Source organism: Abramis brama (assembly GCF_963993115.1).
Source record: "Abramis brama genome assembly, chromosome: 4".
Classification (NCBI taxonomy): domain Eukaryota; kingdom Metazoa; phylum Chordata; class Actinopteri; order Cypriniformes; family Leuciscidae; genus Abramis; species Abramis brama.
The window spans coordinates 21,919,714-21,937,161 of NC_139966.1; the positions used below are offsets into that span (position 1 = coordinate 21,919,714).

General features: G+C 39.5%; 2 protein-coding genes across 3 annotated transcripts in view; both read right to left on the bottom strand.

Annotated features, from left to right (window-relative positions):
* LOC311081149 (uncharacterized protein) overlaps window positions 1-17,448 on the bottom strand; it is a 434,400-nt gene that overhangs the window by 399,305 nt on the left and 17,647 nt on the right. The window lies entirely within an intron of this gene.
* LOC311081151 (uncharacterized protein) lies at window positions 389-12,673 on the bottom strand. Of its 2 annotated transcripts, none has more exons than XM_084111568.1 (3): window positions 12,617-12,673; window positions 11,895-12,136; window positions 389-1,366 (listed from the first exon to the last, which is right to left on the bottom strand). In XM_084111568.1, exons 2-3 carry the CDS (start codon window positions 12,064-12,066, stop codon window positions 693-695), a joined length of 846 nt encoding a protein of 281 aa, XP_083967694.1. In that variant the 5' UTR covers window positions 12,067-12,136; window positions 12,617-12,673; the 3' UTR covers window positions 389-692. The 2 variants fall into 2 exon arrangements, with proteins under 2 accessions (XP_083967694.1, XP_083967695.1); XM_084111569.1 differs by having other exon boundaries at window positions 12,456-12,658.

Genomic DNA, 17,448 nt, shown 5'->3' on the forward strand with positions numbered 1-17,448 from the left:
TTTCGTTATGCGTCTGGTGTTAAAGCAGTCATTTTTCCACACTACTGCAATGCCAAGTTATAGTGTTGGTTAAGCAAGGGGTTATGAAATAACAGAATACTGATTTAATGACGACTCAGCAGCGTCCTCCATCGGTCCGGTGGGCTGTCAAAACATGACTGTACATTCAAATATGATTACTAAGTGATATGCTAATGATTTACAAATATGTTTTAAATTATCTTTAAAAAAATAAGTAAATCATGAATTAAATAAAATCAGATCATTAGTAGATGGTTAAGTTACTAGGCCTAATTGATATATTATTAATCACTTGATATTTATGTCAAACTTGTTTTAGCATCATCTCAATCAATGGTTAATGAAAAAACAATGATCAAACCAATGGTAAATCATCAGTATATAGTTTATTGATGCATCCTGAAGTTGTAAGCAGGTCTGTGTTCAAAAGCACAAACATGCAAGTGTTAAAGCAATGTTTTAAAGAAGAGTAATTTATCAATTTTCAAGCAAATAAACATTTACATTCAGAGGATTGCAGTGGGTTATGTTAAGTCATTTCACTCTTCAGCACAGACTTTTGTTAATGAGTGATAATGTGAACCAGTTTTACAGTACGTAAAGTGTCGTTCTGGCATACTTGCATTTGTATAAACACTAACATACAAATGTTAACTTTACTTTTCTTTACTCTACTTCTCCCCAGCATGAATTTTCATGTGGACTTTAAGGTTTCCAAGTTGATTAAAAGTATTTCCACACTGTTGGCATATCAAAGGTTTCTTTTCTTTGTGAATGATCATGTGTTTTGTAAGGTTTCCTTTCTTAGTGAAACTTGTTCCACACTGTTGGCAGGTGAAAAGCTTGTCTCTAGTGTGAACTATCAAATGGGAAGTTAGGTTTTGTTTTTGCCTGAAACTCATTCCACAATGTTGGCAGGTGTAAGGTTTCTCTCCAGTGTGAACTCTCATGTGGTTTTTAAGGTTTCCTTTTTGCCTGAAACTATTTCCACACTGAGAGCAGGTGAAAGGCTTCTCTCCAGTGTGAATTCTCATATGAACTTTAAGGTTTACTTTTTCACTGAAAATCATTCCACACTCTTGGCAGGGGTGAAGCTTCCTCCTTCTAGTGTGAACTCTCATGTGAACTTCAAGGTGTCCTTGCTTTTTGAAACTTAGTAAACACAGGTGGCAGGTGAAATTACCTATAGTCCCCGTCTTTGGCGTATTTTGAACCGTTTTTCGTGAGGAAGTTGTTTCAGCCTGTGAGCAATTCAAAGACTTTTCTTCAGTCATGAAATCATGATGTGTCTTGTGCTGATCTTTCTCTTCCATTTCATTCTCTTCCTTTCTCAACGGCATCAGGTCTGAGGCGAAAAAAGACAGAAAAGTTAATCCCAGTTTAAAGCCACAAAGCACAAACAATTAAAACTCATAAACTAATAACATGCATATTAGATCCTATACACCAGGGGTGCCAAACTCAGTTCTTGAAAGGTTTCCAGGATGCATTTGCACCACCAAAACGAACTCAGAAGTGACGTATGCCTTCACAAAAGTCCTGCCTCTCTGGTTGTTTTGAGACTTTAATTTTTGACAGGGTGGCAGACTTATATATTGACAGAACTGAGAATGCAAGAGCCTGAGCAATCACCACTTAGTTTACGTCTTCCTTAGTTTACAATCTGTTTAACAGTCCTATCTTAATACGTTATAATGCACATGTGGTTGATGACTTGGAATAGCAGAAACGAGAATGGAGTTCACTGGAAAAATCTGCATTTACGTGCATTTTAAGAGAATGGTGTGGGTGCACGTGTGAGGATTTACTCTCAGTAATTCTTAATGTCATTAAGAGATCATTGACACTCCTTGGTAACACCTGCAATGCTAGACAGACATTTTATATCCATATGCAAAGGAGGGACAAAGGAAAGTGACAACATAAAGGTAAAATAATGTGTAAGGGTCAAACAGGTCAATTTAGCTAAAAAGGGAATTAATTAATTAATTTATGGGGGATTCATTTCTATCACTTATTTACGGCCAAGCAAATGACTCGTCCAGCATTCATTTGAACGGGCCGTAACTATCGGCTCTGCAGAACTAGTGGAAACTAGAGATGCACCGATACCATTTTTTCAAAATTGATCCTATACCCAAAATTCTGAGTATCGGCCAATACCGATCTGATACCAGCGCAGTTTTTTTTTTTTTTTTTTTTATCAAGTAGAATTTCTATAACTCTGTGTTGAACTGATAATCACTATTTTGTGTGTTAAACACAATCTACTTAATACAGACAACTTCATATATATATATATATATATATTAGGGCTGTGAAAAGATTAATCGCATCCAAAATAAAAGTTTGTGTTTACATAATATATGTGTTTGTACTTGGTATAATTATTTTGTATATATAAATACACACACATGCATGTATATATTTAAGAAATATTTGCATACATATACTGTATATATTTATACATAATTTATATTATATATAAATATAATTTTTTTATATATAAATTTTTTTTTTATTATTTATTTATATATAAATTTTTCTTAAATATATACATGCATGTGTGTGTATTTATATATACAAATTTAATTATACACAGTACACACACATATTATTTAAACACAAACCTTTATTTTGGATGCGATTAATCGCGATTAATCTTTTCACAGCCCTATATATATAATTATAATCTGACATACATGCTATTATAAACTAGATTAGTGGATAATTCAGCAGTAAAGATCACGAGTGCACAATAATTGTATAAAATCTGAACATTTTGTGAAAAAAAAACGTTTAGTGGGGAACAAATAAGAGACAATAATTGTAACACTAAATCTGGTAAAACGTTACACATTGCTCTTTGTATTGTTGTAAAATACATTAAAAACAAGATAACAAAAATCTAAAATATCAATTATTTTATATATAGCCTATAAAATTGAGACTTTTTTTAATGTATAGCACAGCTGTTTAATGAGGTAGCAACATTTGATAGATAAGACAGAACAAGAATGGCTATTAATAATCTTTCATTGCTTCACTGTATTATGATATGACAGGCTCCAGTACAGTGCGGCACAAAGCGCTTATGCGCATCCCGAGCGCAGAATGATACGCTTGAAGCAACATGAGTCGCAGCGCGCAGCGCGTCGAGTCCACATTGAAAAGTTTAAAGCACAAAGAAAAGACATTCTGATGAGTAGTGTATTAAACAGTATATCTATCTATGCAATAGTCTATTCAGCCTTTTCTTTTAACAGTTTTAAATTTCAGTAACTGTGCGCGTGAAGAACAAATAGTGCTCTGACTTCACTGCAGTGTTGTGATCTAACTGACACCCGGTAGAAAGTAACATGATTAAGGTACAGCAATAAAGTCCAGCAAGATAAAGTTGTTTTATGCAAAACCATAGAGCTTTATCTACAGATCAAGTGTAATAATAGTAACATTGAATCATCTTGGAGAGTTTCATCGTATTAACTGTCGTAACCAAACGCGGCGCGCTGTTTGAGTGCTGAATGAAGAATGATTGACAGCCGCAGCTGAGGGAAACGTTTACGTGATCTTGAATTTAACGACTTAAATATTAATTTATATCTCACATTATACTATATAATGGCTTCAGAACACTTATAATATTGTGCACGAAAACTTATGGTGCTTTATAATGTTTGTGTGCCTTTTGTGAGGCTTAACAATAACACAGAATAGTATACGCACAATATCGGATTTGGATCGGCCTCGTCTGAGCGATACCCGATCCGGCAAAAATGGCAGTGCATCCCTAGTGGATACACTATTTATTAGCAAGGTAACTTAGAACTTAGCAATTTAAAACAATAAATTCGTAAGCACACAAAAACACTTCTCTTAATACAAGCATGACTTTTGATTATTCTAACACATTGATATAATTGATATAATAATTGTTTATCTATTGTTTAATATATATATAAAACAAAAAGAACCGATAAGAATACAGTTAAAGTACCGGATCGATAAGCAGTATCGGTAAGAGTAGGAATACCGTTAAAACCCTACTCCCCGGTCAATGCTCCGACAACAGCCCAGACATGGAGCTACTTCAGCCACCAGTCTCCCCAGTCCCTCCCTGGTAAGATGCCAAGCCCTGGTCCTTCGTCGAAGATGGCATCCGACTCAGAGACGGAGGTAGAGCCTACCGCGCCTGAGCTAGAGACTCAAAATAGTTAGTTTGGCAGCTCAGTGAAGCACTTTAAACATTTTTTTTTTTTTTTTTTTTAAAGATTTTTATTTTTATATAAAATAAATTCAGTATAATTGTGCTTCCAAAAAAAAAAGTATTTACCTACACCTTATTCTTGTTCAAAATCATTTACATAATAAATATGAATGTATGTAGAGCGTGATAAAAATGTGACTTTGAAATTGTGGCGTTAAAGGTGACGCGAGCCAAGGAAAAATCTGGGTGCACCAGTGCAACCAAGGCAAAAAGTTAGTCTGGAGCCCTGGCTGCCCAAAAACACATTAAAACATATAGGGGTCACTGAAGCCAATAGTTTAAGGGACCATTTCTTTGTTAAAGCCTTACTTTCCAGTTAGACTAAAGTGTAGCTCTCCTTGAGAAAAAACGCATTATCTTGATGTTTTGAGAAGACTCTCCTGTTTATAGTTAGAGCCTGGCCAAATCCAACCTTGGAAAAGATGTGTGTCAGTGTGTGTGTTAGTCTTCTTGGTTGCAGGTTAAGGAACCATTGGCATTGTTGGAGATTGACTGAGTTGTTGTTCGAGACATGTTGGCACCCAGCAACCCAAATATGCGACCTGGAAAATGCCTAACTTCAGGGTCCGAATGTCAGCGGCATAATCTATGGAGATATGCTTCAGTATATCTGTATGTGTGGAACATTACTATGTTTATCTATTTCTTAGCAAATGAGAATCATTCATCCTGTAAGCCAGTGGTTCTCAACCACTCTCCCGAGGGGGCGTGAGTAGGCTACAGGATGGGAGGAAAAAAAACCTGGAAATTTTTTTTATCACTAAACTACTGTCATAAAAAGTTATAGTTTTGTATATACATAACTCCTGAATAAAAATTAAAAATGTGTTTGGACTGATTTAAAAAAAAAGAAGTTTTGAACAAATTTGATTCGTTTGTCGATAGTGAGCGCAAATGCAGGTGATTAAGCGAGTCATTGAGTCGTTCATTCAAACGATTCGTTCAAACGGACGATTCATCAAGAATGAGACAGATGTTTGTGAATGGGTCATTGAATCTTTGACTCAACCGATTCGTTCAAAACACTGAATCATTCAAAACACGATTGAGTGTTGCTGTGAGATGCGCTATGCTGTGATCTTTGTTTGGATTCATCGGATCTATTTTCGCTGCTAAAATAGACCAAAACAGTCATTATTTCGTCTAAAATGTAAGTGACTTAATATTATTAACTTGTTTGTTGAACTGTCATATCGTTAGCCTCATAGCATAATTGGTCAATTGTCAGCTCTCTTGGTCGTCAGGTCGCAGGCCCGGACTGGCCATCGGGAGCACCGGGAGAAATCCCGGTGGCCTGCCGACTAATTTGGCCTGCTGCCAGCCAGCCAGGTTTTTTTTTTTATCTATTATTATAATTTGTTTTATACTACTACCTTTACCACTCTCCAGTGATCATTTTCGAATTCGTCATTCAATAAAATTATTATTATTAAATAAAATCATGAATCTGTTAGTCTTGACTGGCAAGGCTACGATTCCACTTTAAGCATCAGCCAAACGGTTAAACAGAAAATGCGAGCAGCACCCGATGATGGAGAGAAAACAAGCCAGGTGGAGCAGAGAGGGAAAGGACAAAGAAAAAGAAAGCACTCAGAGAAAAAGCAGCAAAATGTTGCAAAATGAATGACCTGTTCAAGGCTTCAAGTGCAGGTCAGTTTCATCTGTAAATACTGTACTTTTTTCTTCGTTAACTTAGTATTGAAATGCTAGCAAATGTTAGCGGTAGCGCCCCTATTAGTCACTCAAAATACTGTATGCTCAAGGAGATTAATATTATTTAGTAGTGTAAAGTTAGTAAATTAGCAGACAAATATTAACATTTATGTGGTACTGGGAGCAGGAAGACAGGAGTGATAGTGCAGACATCAACAAAAAATAATGCAATAACATTTTATTAGACAATTTAGAAAATTATGTCTGCCCATTTGTGAGGTTTTAAAACTTTTTTCCGTTTTTTTTATTATTTTTTTAATCAAATGAAGGTGGAGACAGTCAACTTACCACTAGCTGTGGTGCAATGATCACACATTCAGCCAGGGAGTGAGATGACATGTAGAAGCAAAATAAGATTTTTTTTTTTTTTAACATATTGTATGAAATATAGCCTAGTGTTGCTAAATGTTCGATATTTAAGTAATTTTAAGATGAAAACAACAACATTTTGTCATAAATATAATATTTTTGATTTTCTCAATTTTTGAAAATTTTGAATTTTTATTTTTTACTAACATAAATGTAGATTCTGGGCAAACAAATTACAATAAGGTGGTTGTTTTACTGTGGAGGACAGTTCTGTTTGTAACATGAGGCCAGAACAAGTGACAGGTGAAGAAGAGACCGGTACAAGAAAAATACGCACACTTTATACGTATACATACACACATAACACTAGTACTCCACTTTAATTGGCCTGTAATTGTGTCCCAGTCCGGCCCTGTCAGGTCGTGTGATGTATGTTGCTGAACTGTATTCAAATGTTATAAATATAAAAACACCACATTTTGAAATTTAACTGCAGTATGTCAATTTAGTTTATTTGTGTGTGCTGCGCTCATAGACTTTAGAAAACGGCGCTCATTTGTTTGATTTCTCCTCGAGAAGCTGCGCAAGCCTCAAAGGTTTAAGGTCCTTGCACCCTGACTGAGTCCGAAACTGTCGTATTCGTTTTTTCATATTCGTCATTTGGTGGCTCTCAATTGTCAAAAACACCCCTCAAAATATTTGCTACGGATGCAAAAAATGCAGAAAATCGAACAATCTGAATTAATTTTTATGACGTACGAAGTTTCAGAGGCTTCAAACGTATAAAACGTGAGGTCGTATTGTATAAAAAAAATGAATACACTAGTCAGAATATAGGCTACAGTTAAAGCTTTCCTTTAGTTTTTGTGAAATGCTCACACGCACGCACACAGCCACGCAAACATGTTTAAATACATTTATGTTGTTAATAAATAAATAACAATAAATTGTTGTAACAGCAATATCTCCGAGTTTTGTTTTTCACTGTAAAAATGTCATGATTTGCCAATGCAAAGAGAGTATCGCCACCTTTTTCCCCCACTTCAAGCACTGCGATTATTATTTTTTTTTTGGTCAAAAGCGACAAATCCAGCAACTTTTACTGGTGTTTTTGGAGACTTTTGTGGTGTTTGGAGACTCGAAAGCACGAATCACTCTGCAGTTAGGCCTACTGTGCTCAACGAGCAGCGGGTGCTGCCGTGAGCCCCTCTCCCATCCAAAATCACTCACAGGTCGGTCAGTCTCTCAGTAGCCTCGCGCAGCAGTCAGAGCAGAGAGGAGACACACACCTCTCCACGTCCAGGCTTCAAATGAATCGCGCATGCGCATGGCCGCCGCCGTTCCCGCCCTGGCTTACAGAGTGTAAATGTAAATGTTCACTCACTCTCACACAAAAAATAAATAACTGCATTTATAACTGCATATCTCTCCATTCACTCTAGTCTAGTCTCTTGCCAAGTTCGCTTGTGCCAGCTCTCGCTAGTCTATCAATCTCGATTTACATAGGCCTTTACTACAAAACCCCAACAGTCTTTTTAAAGACTAAACCCACAAACATTCTTTTTAAAGATTAGATCAAATCTCAGCCCTAGCCAGTAATTTTTTTTAACTGCTAGGCAGTAGCTACACTTAGCTAAAACTACCCACGCGACTAAGACACACACACACACACACACACACTGACGAGGACTACAATCGTTAAGAATTAAAATAAAATCTGAATTGTCTGCAAAATAATTATTTTGTTCGTTTAATTAAAGATCGTGCCTAACTTCCGACTGATTAGCCCCTGATACGTCTCTCAACATAGCCACACACACAGTTACATATTGCCTAAACTTTATTGAATACGCATAACAAAAATGGAGAAATTTATTGTGAGGACCAACAAGCCAACCGACGCACCACCAGCTGCAAAAAAGCTTCAAAGGTACGATGAAGCATACCTGAGGCACGATCTGAGGCCTCAGTGTGTTGTGTGTGCCGAGGTGCTGGCAAACGACAGTATGAAGCCCTGCAAATTAAAAAGGCACCTCGAAACAAAGCATGCTGGCATTAAAAATAAACCGGCTGAATATTTTAAAAGAAGGCTTGATGGCCTCCATCAGCAACAGGCAACCATTTCAGTGCACAGCACTGTGTCTAAACAGTGTTAGGAGGCATCGTATGTAGTGGCCAAAATAATCGGTAAATAGGCGATAGTGCAGCAGCCAAACTCGGTGCAATACCCCTGTCCAATGACACAGTCGCTAGGAGAATTTCAGAAATGTCCAATGATATCAGAGAGCAACTGATAGAGTTTGTAAAAAAGAGTCCTTACTACGCGCTGCAGCTGGACGAATCCACTGATATTGCTGGGTAGGCACAGCTCCTCACCTATGTCAGGTATCTGCGGGACAAGGCGATTGAGGAGGATGTTTGCCGGCCTCTTCAGTCGCACACTACAGGAGAAGCCATTTTCAATGTCCTTGATATTGTTATCCGTGAAAATGGTTTGGCTTGGGACCGATGCGTTGGCCTATGCACGGATGGTGCGCAGGCAATGACGGGGCGTGAGCGTGGCCTAGCTGCTCGCGTTCAGCAAGTAGCTCCACTTGTGAAATGGACACATTGCATGGTCCATCGCGAAGCACTAGCTGCTAAAAAAATGCCGGTTCTCTTTGACTCCGTGCTGAACCAATCCGTGAAAATGATAAATCTCATCAAATCACGGCCGCTAAACTTTGTTTGGGGTCCTCTGCCAGGAGATAGGGTCACTGGGGCCCCAACTGCAATGAACCAGCTTTGGGGGGGCCCAGCTTGCAAAAGGTTGAGAACCCCTGCTGTAAGCAATGACGTAGCTTAGACCTTGGAAATGGTATAACTGCTGTGATCTTTGTAACTGTAAGCAGGGCGGCCTACGAACTCCTGTGTGAGTCCTGAAGCTGACTTCTGCTGATGAAACTGCAAACTATCTTCAGTAAAACTTTTCTTCAATTTATTATAATTCTGACTCCGGGTCTTCTTTCAAACATCTGGTCCTTTGGTCCTTAACTGTTAACTCCTAACAGTAGTCAATTGCAAAGCTCTGTCCCGTTTTAGATGCGTTTCGTGTTTTTCACAGGATTCACGCTGAAAATCATAGGCTGACTCAGTCTTTTTGACACTCACCAGCCGACGGTGACGTAACGCACATACCATCTATAGATTACACTAACATTAGCCTACTTTTAGCCTTTCCCTGGTGTTGGTTCAACCTCCGCTAACAGGTCACAGTTGATCCATACGGACCAGGCTCCACGGTTCATCACACGTGATTCACGGATTAACTGCTAATTTAACCATCACAGAGTGAACATTTATCATTTGGACATTTTGTCTTGTCAATTTACAGTCAAACAATTTTAAACGTGGAAGACGAGGCAAAAATCGGGACTCGCACATTATCTGTGGGCGCAGAATGTTGTAATTCTTTGCGCTTTATTTTCCCATGTATCAGCCTTGTTGTTAATGGAAGACCGAATCCACAACGGTAGTTACCCTTTGAGAAAGTAACATGTGAAACTCCAGAATGTACAACTGAATGTAAACTGGCATTCAAATCTGCCTCCATTTTGTTTGCAACGCCCAACCTCCAACGATCCAATCAATTCCCGAAGGACGAAATCAAGCCCCGCCCTACATTTTTTTCTAATTTCAGAAGCCGTTTCACTCGGATATACGTCACAACAAGGAAAAAATGACAATCTCAACTTCCATTTCATGCCGACTTTAAGGCGAGACATGGCAGGCAAAAACATTGTTGTTGTTTTTTCACTGTTCAATTGAGATTTTGGGATATCTGTCTTCAATAACATGTCTTCTTTCACTCTTCCAGGTGAAAAAAGTCTGAAATACACATTTAGGTCTTTATTTTACTACACTTTGTCTGTTTGCGTCTGTAGATTTCTCATAAATTCAACAAAAGTTGGCGTTCTAAATCAACATGCTGCTCCGCGATCGTTGCGATGCACCGTCATCACAAGCACCGCTGGAAAGCTCTCCTAGAAAGTTTTTTTTTTTCAAAGCAGAGAAAAATTCGCTGCTCAAACAGAAACGGTCAACTTTGTAAATAGTTTTGGAAATCTGAAGGTTTCATTCTGAAAATATTTGTTCATGCTTCTAATATAATTTTATGAATATGAATTTATGCATAATATGAATTTATTGAGTACTTTCTGTAATAAATAGTTTTTATTAGTTTCAAAAACTGTTGTTTGACTGGTTTATTCTGAACCCACTCAACAAACACAGCGCTGCACCACTTCGCCTGCCACCACCACCACAGTACATTCTCCTCCAGTGGGAAACACTGGCACAATATAGGATCTGGATCTCAGATCTCGTCTGACCGATACCTGATCCAGCAAAAAATTATACTGAGTATCGCCGCTCCCACCACGCGCTGTGCATAGGGCACCAAAAATAGCCTAATGAAAAATCAATCACCATACTCATAATAATTATAATGCCGATATTATGGAATTAGGCACTTTTTAGGCATGTATAACAAAACAGCCAGAACAAGAGTATTTAATTGCTCTGGAAAGTGACAATGGTGCCCCCCCTCTCCCAAACACACACACTGACTCAACTTCCCAAGCTTAGCGGTCCGTTGGATTGCGCGGCGCCTGACGAAGTTTGACAGTAGGCTGTCAACGTTTTTGGAAATGGCCCAGAAAAGACAGCAGGAGAGAAAAGAAAGAAGAAACTGCGAGATGATGCCAGTGCTTAAATTGCAGGTAAGTCCATGTTTAATCATTCTTAGATACAGGAAATGTGCTGCTAACGTAATCATTAGCCTACGCATACACCTCGAACTAGCTGACGTTAATGTTAGCAAACTCAAATATGTTGTTATAACTTAGGTGCAAGCTAAATTGAGATTTTACTGTTAAACATTATCTATGCATTTTACCAGTAACTGACGCCAGCTAGCTGTTACTTTCTTTACTATAGATATTGAGCAATAGTTTATGGTTTATTTTGATGTGACGGTGGTTAATACTTTCTCAGTAACAGTTAGCAGTCAGTGCAGTGCACAAGGTAGGCTAACAGTTCCTCTTGCTTCAGGACCATTTTGCTTTTATTCCTGTAGGTAAGATATCAATATAAAATGTAATTTTGAATGATATAAAGCAAACATTATTGTTGAATTGTCTGCAATATTGCAACTCATTCTATTATGCTTTTATATTAGATTAGATTTATCAAATAGTTGATAAAGGGGAAGAGCTCCTTGGCTGCATGCTTTCAGTTTTAAATGTTTATCATTTTTTCCAGAATAAGATTCTTTGTTTGAATATTTTGTCTCTTTCTATATTGATCCTTTTTATATGCATTTCTAATGCAGGAGCAAAGCTGAGATACGTACAAGGAGAGGAAGATACAGACGACGAGCAACCATCTACAAGCAGTTCACATGCTGTGATGCTGCTATTGTGTTGTTGGTATTGAGTTAAGTTTAGGTTTAGTAATAAAAAGTTAAACTGGCAAAAACAAACTTTTTTGTGGGGGGGGGGGGGGGGGGAAATCAAATGACTGAGTTCAGCTTTGAGAAACTAACCTGTTTGTTCCTCAGTTTCTTCATGTTTCACTCTCAATGTTTCTTCAATCTTCACATCTTCACTCTCCTCTTTAATAAACTCAATCTTTGTTTGTTCCTCAGTATCTTCTTGTTTCACACTGAATGTTTCTTCAGTCTTCATGTCTTCACTCTCCTCTTTAATAAACGCCATCTTTATAATAGTGTCATGTGGATCTCAGTTCTTCGGCAGGAATTTTTCTGTGTTTTGTTTGTGTTTTTTCCTGTTTAAAATGAGAATAATTAACAGAAAGAAAAATAGATGCAAACTAAATCTCTGTGTGCATCTCAATCTGCTCTAGTTCAGTAGTTCAGAAAACTAGTAAGGGAGTCAGTCAGATTTAATGTACTTAAATCACCTGATTACACAAAAAATAGCAATCGAAATTAGCACTACAAATTATAAAAATATTTAATATATTAGGCAGTTTGAGTATTTAATGATTTGTAGAAATATAAATAGAAATATAGCGCTTCGAATCACTGAATCATTTTGATAAAGTATTTGATTCACTGCTCGCCAGAGACCGAATTGAAACGCACCTTTTGTTATTCACGAGTTTTCATTGTTACTTTGCTCACACGACGTTAATAAATGTTAGATAAAGCAATGCATTGTTAAACTGAATAATGCCTAAATCAGTAGGCGTCGCTTGAAGCCGATTAAACGGTTTCTATCGCGTTAAACACCTTAAAACACAAACCTTTCTTCAGCCGAATCACAACAGATGCGGGAGCGCGACGCCGCCTTATGACGTCACACTCGGATACCAAATTAAAAGTCCTGTTCACACGCTGCAGGTTACAATCACAAAAGTGCATAGACATTTACATAGAAAAAAATATATGTAAAAGATGACACAACTCAGAGCTGAATGTATTGGTGAAATACATTTAATAACGCTATGGTAAGTTAATAATACAGTTCACATTAGCAATTAAAAAGAAAGATTAAATCAATAACACAATTAGTTTTGTGTAGAAATCATGAACAAACCTTCCCATCTCTAAGCAAACTAGCAAAAACAAAAACAAAATCCTTGGGATCGCTGCATCATCTGTGCCTTCTGATGGGAGGTACTCAGTCAAAGAAGAAACAATCTAAAGGGACATTCTCCTCAGCAATCCCTTATTCCTTGACAAAAACATATATATCTGTATTGGTTTTATGATTTACACAGACTGGCTGTGTATTAATACATGCACAAATTAAGATTACAACTTAAATGTAAGATTCAACCTTAAGTTAAGCTTATTTGACATTTAAATAAAACTTTTTCTCTCAAAAGTAAAAGAGTTTCTCAGTTAAAGAAGAAACACGTTGAATGGGAAATGTCATCATTCTCTTGTTCCATCACAAAAGCCTTTATAGGGGAAAACATTTAGAAACATTATGTGACCTTTATCGGTTTGCGTTCTATTTTTGTTTTATATATATATATATATATATATATATATATGTATGTGTGTGTGTGTGTGTGTGTGTGTGTGTGTGTGTGTGTGTGTGTGTGTGTGTGCGCGCAGTGCCGGCCCGAGCCTTTTGTGGGCCCTAGGCAGAATTTGATTTTGGGGCCCCCTCCCACCACGCGGAGTCACCTGTGCTTGACGAATATTGACACAAATGTCACACTATAATGTTATATTATAAATTAATACAGTGATGTTATGTATTAATAAAAAATAAATAGTTTAAAAACACCCACCTCATAATGTTCAAGTGGTTAGATATACATACCCAATAGTAGATCGCTAGACCCACAGAATATTCAGTTACTCACAGCCTCGTTCATAATAGGCAAACCGCAAATGTAACGTAGACTAACCATGTTCCGTACACTTTTCACTTTTCACCGCACGTCAACAGCCACTCTGTTGCTGAGAGACATCTTGTGTGAATGCTCATTCTCTGGGGAAATTCCTATTGGAGGATCTATTCTTTGATTGATGTCTTTTGGACCAATAGTATTTGAGAAAAGTGGGGTTAAGTCCCTCCTCCACCTGGGTTCGGATGCTCACAGACGTTAACGGTGTTCCGTACAGAGCGCATTTCAGATTTCAACTGCAAAATTTGACGTTAAAATGATCATTTGTGAGCTGTTTATTTATTTTAAAAGAAGAGGGTATTATTGAAATCTAAAAGAAAGATGAGTACATTTTTTTTTGTTAAAACTTAAGTTAATTTGCCAACTGCCTAATAAGCTAGACGACCACGTGATGGTTAGTCATGATATTACGTTAATTATGGCACGTGAATTAAGCATGAACCATGTGAAACGTTATAAAACAACTTGATCATATCTTTTTGAAGAACAAGAAGGAGGGTAAAAAATTTGCATTTGTTTAAAACATTTAATAATTGAAAGTAACTAATTAATGGGCAACCGTGAACTGATAAAATGATAAGGATATTGTGTGCGTGTGTGAGTGTTGTAACGTGTGTGCGTGCACCATTTAAATTTAACACTAAAACTATTTTACTAAATTACAAAATTAGAAATTGTCAGTAAATCAACAGTAGGATGTGTTAATTGGGTGTGTGTGCACTATTTAAAACTATTTACATTGTGTGTGTTAGATTATGTGGACAAATAACATTTATGGCAAAGCCACTCTGTGTCTGGCACTTCCTCCACCTCAGCGCACTCAACGTGGAACCAAAGATGACAAAGGTCACACTGCACCCATTCATCAATGGCCCATCTCCTGACCCAGGTGGGACCACCCTACTGCAGACAGCGCAGTGTTCCCCATCTTCCTCAGTTGGAGGTGGTGTTTGTTTTTTTTGTCTTTTGGCCTCCTGTGCTTGTTTTTTTTCCTCCCTCTGCTTTGCTATATCTTCCTTGCGCTTTCTCTTCTTTTCTTCCTTCTCTTTCTCCTCTGCTTCTTTCTGCTCCAGCAGTCGAACATACTCGTCACTTGTGATGACGCGGGCTGGCAGCTAGGGGTGTAAATCGGAGCCTTCGTGACGATTCGATACGATACCGATTTCTTAAGCCAACGATTCGATTATTTTCGATACTTCCGAATTCCCCGCGATACGATTCGATACGATACGATTCAATACTGGATATTTTTACATGAAATCTATTAAGTTTAAAATAATAAACAATTTGCCTTTTATTGAGAATACAGAATACAATTGCATGTCACAAAGAAATTGTTTTTCCACCTCCACGAATGAGACAAGTGTTGTTCATTATGTCGCCTTGTTGAGGTAAATTGTACTTTTCCTTGCTTTACCCCGGTCTTAAAGTAAAAAAGATGACTGTGAAAAATAGTAGAATTAAATTAAATACATTTATGGTGAGATTACTACAATTTATTTAATTAAACGCATTTATGGTGAAATTACTACATTTTCATGTCAATCTGTGTTCATTTTGACCACGAAACTAGAACGGATAAACGGACCGCAACCGCGTGCAGTGTGAAAGCTCTAACCTGTTAACATGGTATGGAAAAAAATATGTGTATGTGTGAAACAGGCGTTACAATAAAGTGCAATCAGACAAACGGCAACATCTCTTACCACTGCTCCATCTGTTTTCCTGAAGCCAAAATACTTCCACACCCATGACTTGACGCCGACTGGAGTGTGTAACATTTCACTTTCATTGCCAGCTCGCTCTGACGGTTCCATCGATCTTGAAAGTCAGACTCAACAATGCGTGTGAACATAGTAAGTAACGCGTAGACTGTGAAACGTAAGTAACGCGTGTGAAGCGTGTGAAGTAGAAGACAATAATGAGCGCCACCCGCAGCTTAGTAGGTTGTACGCATATGTCGGAGCAGATGCTGAAAATAGACAGGCAGCAAAATAAAAACATTAATCGATACTCTTGCGGACGCATCGATGCATCGAATCGTCGGCTGTATAATCGATGCATCGATACGAATCGATTAATATTTACACCCATACTGGCAGCGGAAGGCGACGCCTCACCTTGTCCCTCCTGTCCAAGGCTGGGGTCATCAGGACATTTGCAAGACTTTCTGGAATCACCCCCGCTGCTACCAGGTAATTTTTTGGAACCCCCCTTTTGCAGGTGGGGCAAGTTGTTGGAGTGGTGGAGGGAGTGTTTGATGTCTGTGTGTCAGTAGTGGGATCGCTGTATGTGTGTGTGAGAGTGGCAGGTGCACCGGATGGTGTGTCTGAGAGAGTGACGGGAGCAATGGATGGCGTGGCTGAGGGAGTGACGGGAGCAATGGATGGAGTGACGGGAGTGAAGGATGGCGTGGCTGATGGAGTGACGAGAGTGATGGGTGGCGTGGCTGATGGAGTGACGAGAGTGATGGGTGGCGTGGCTGCTGGAGTGACGAGAGTGATGGGTGGCGTGGCTGATGGAGTGACGAGAGTGATGGGTGGCGTGGCTGATGGAGTGACGAGAGTGAAGGGTGGCGTGGCTGCTGGAGTGACGAGAGTGATGGGTGGCGTGGCTGCTGGAGTGACGAGAGTGAAGGGTGGCGTGGCTGATGGAGTGACGAGAGTGAAGGGTGGCGTGGCTGATGGAGTGACGAGAGTGAAGGATGGCGTGGCTGATGGAGTGACGAGAGTGAAGGGTGGCGTGGCTGATGGAGTGACGAGAGTGATGGGTGGCGTGGCTGCTGGAGTGACGAGAGTGATGGGTGGCGTGGCTGCTGGAGTGACGAGAGTGAAGGATGGCGTGGCTGCTGGAGTGACGAGAGTGAAGGATGGCGTGGCTGCTGGAGTGACGAGAGTGAAGGATGGCGTGGCTGATGGAGTGACGAGAGTGATGGGTGGCGTGGCTGATGGAGTGACGAGAGTGATGGGTGGCGTGGCTGATGGAGTGACGAGAGTGAAGGGTGGCGTGGCGTGGCTGATGGAGTGACGAGAGTGATGGGTGGCGTGGCTGCTGGAGTGACGAGAGTGAAGGGTGGCGTGGCTGATGGAGTGACGAGAGTGAAGGGTGGCGTGGCTGATGGAGTGACGAGAGTGATGGGTGGCGTGGCTGATGGAGTGACGAGAGTGATGGGTGGCGTGGCTGAGGTAGTGACGAGAGTGATGGGTGGCGTGGCTGAGGTAGTGACGAGAGTGAAGGATGGCGTGGCTGATGGAGTGACGAGAGTGAAGGGTGGCGTGGCTGCTGGAGTGACGAGAGTGATGGGTGGCGTGGCTGCTGGAGTGACGAGAGTGAAGGGTGGCGTGGCTGATGGAGTGAAGAGAGTGATGGGTGGCGTGGCTGATGGAGTGATGAGAGTGATGGGTGGCGTGGCTGATGGAGTGATGGATGGCGTGGCTGAGGTAGTGACGGGAGCGCTGGATGGCCTGGCATCAACAGATGGGAGCACTCTCACCACCTAAGACAATACAGCATATTTAATACTCATTAGCACACCACAAAAAATGCAAGTAACTTAGAGGATAAATTATCATTGTATTAATGTTAAAATTACCTGGGTTGTGTCCACAGCCCCCCTGGACAGAGGGAAGATGCCTGCCTTCCGGAACCCAGCCTTTATGTTTAGTGCAGTGACAGCAGTGGGGTAGACTGTTTTTAGCAGGGAAGAAAACTGG

Excerpts from the sequence above, each read along its gene's own strand:
- LOC311081151 (XM_084111568.1), bottom strand. The coding sequence starts at position 12,066 with ATGGCGTTTATTAAAGAGGAGAGTGAAGACATGAAGACTGAAGAAACA. Across the intron at positions 1,367-11,894 it reads AGAAACTGAGGAACAAACAG|ACCTGATGCCGTTGAGAAAG; the intron begins GTTAGTTTCTCA and ends TTTTCGCCTCAG.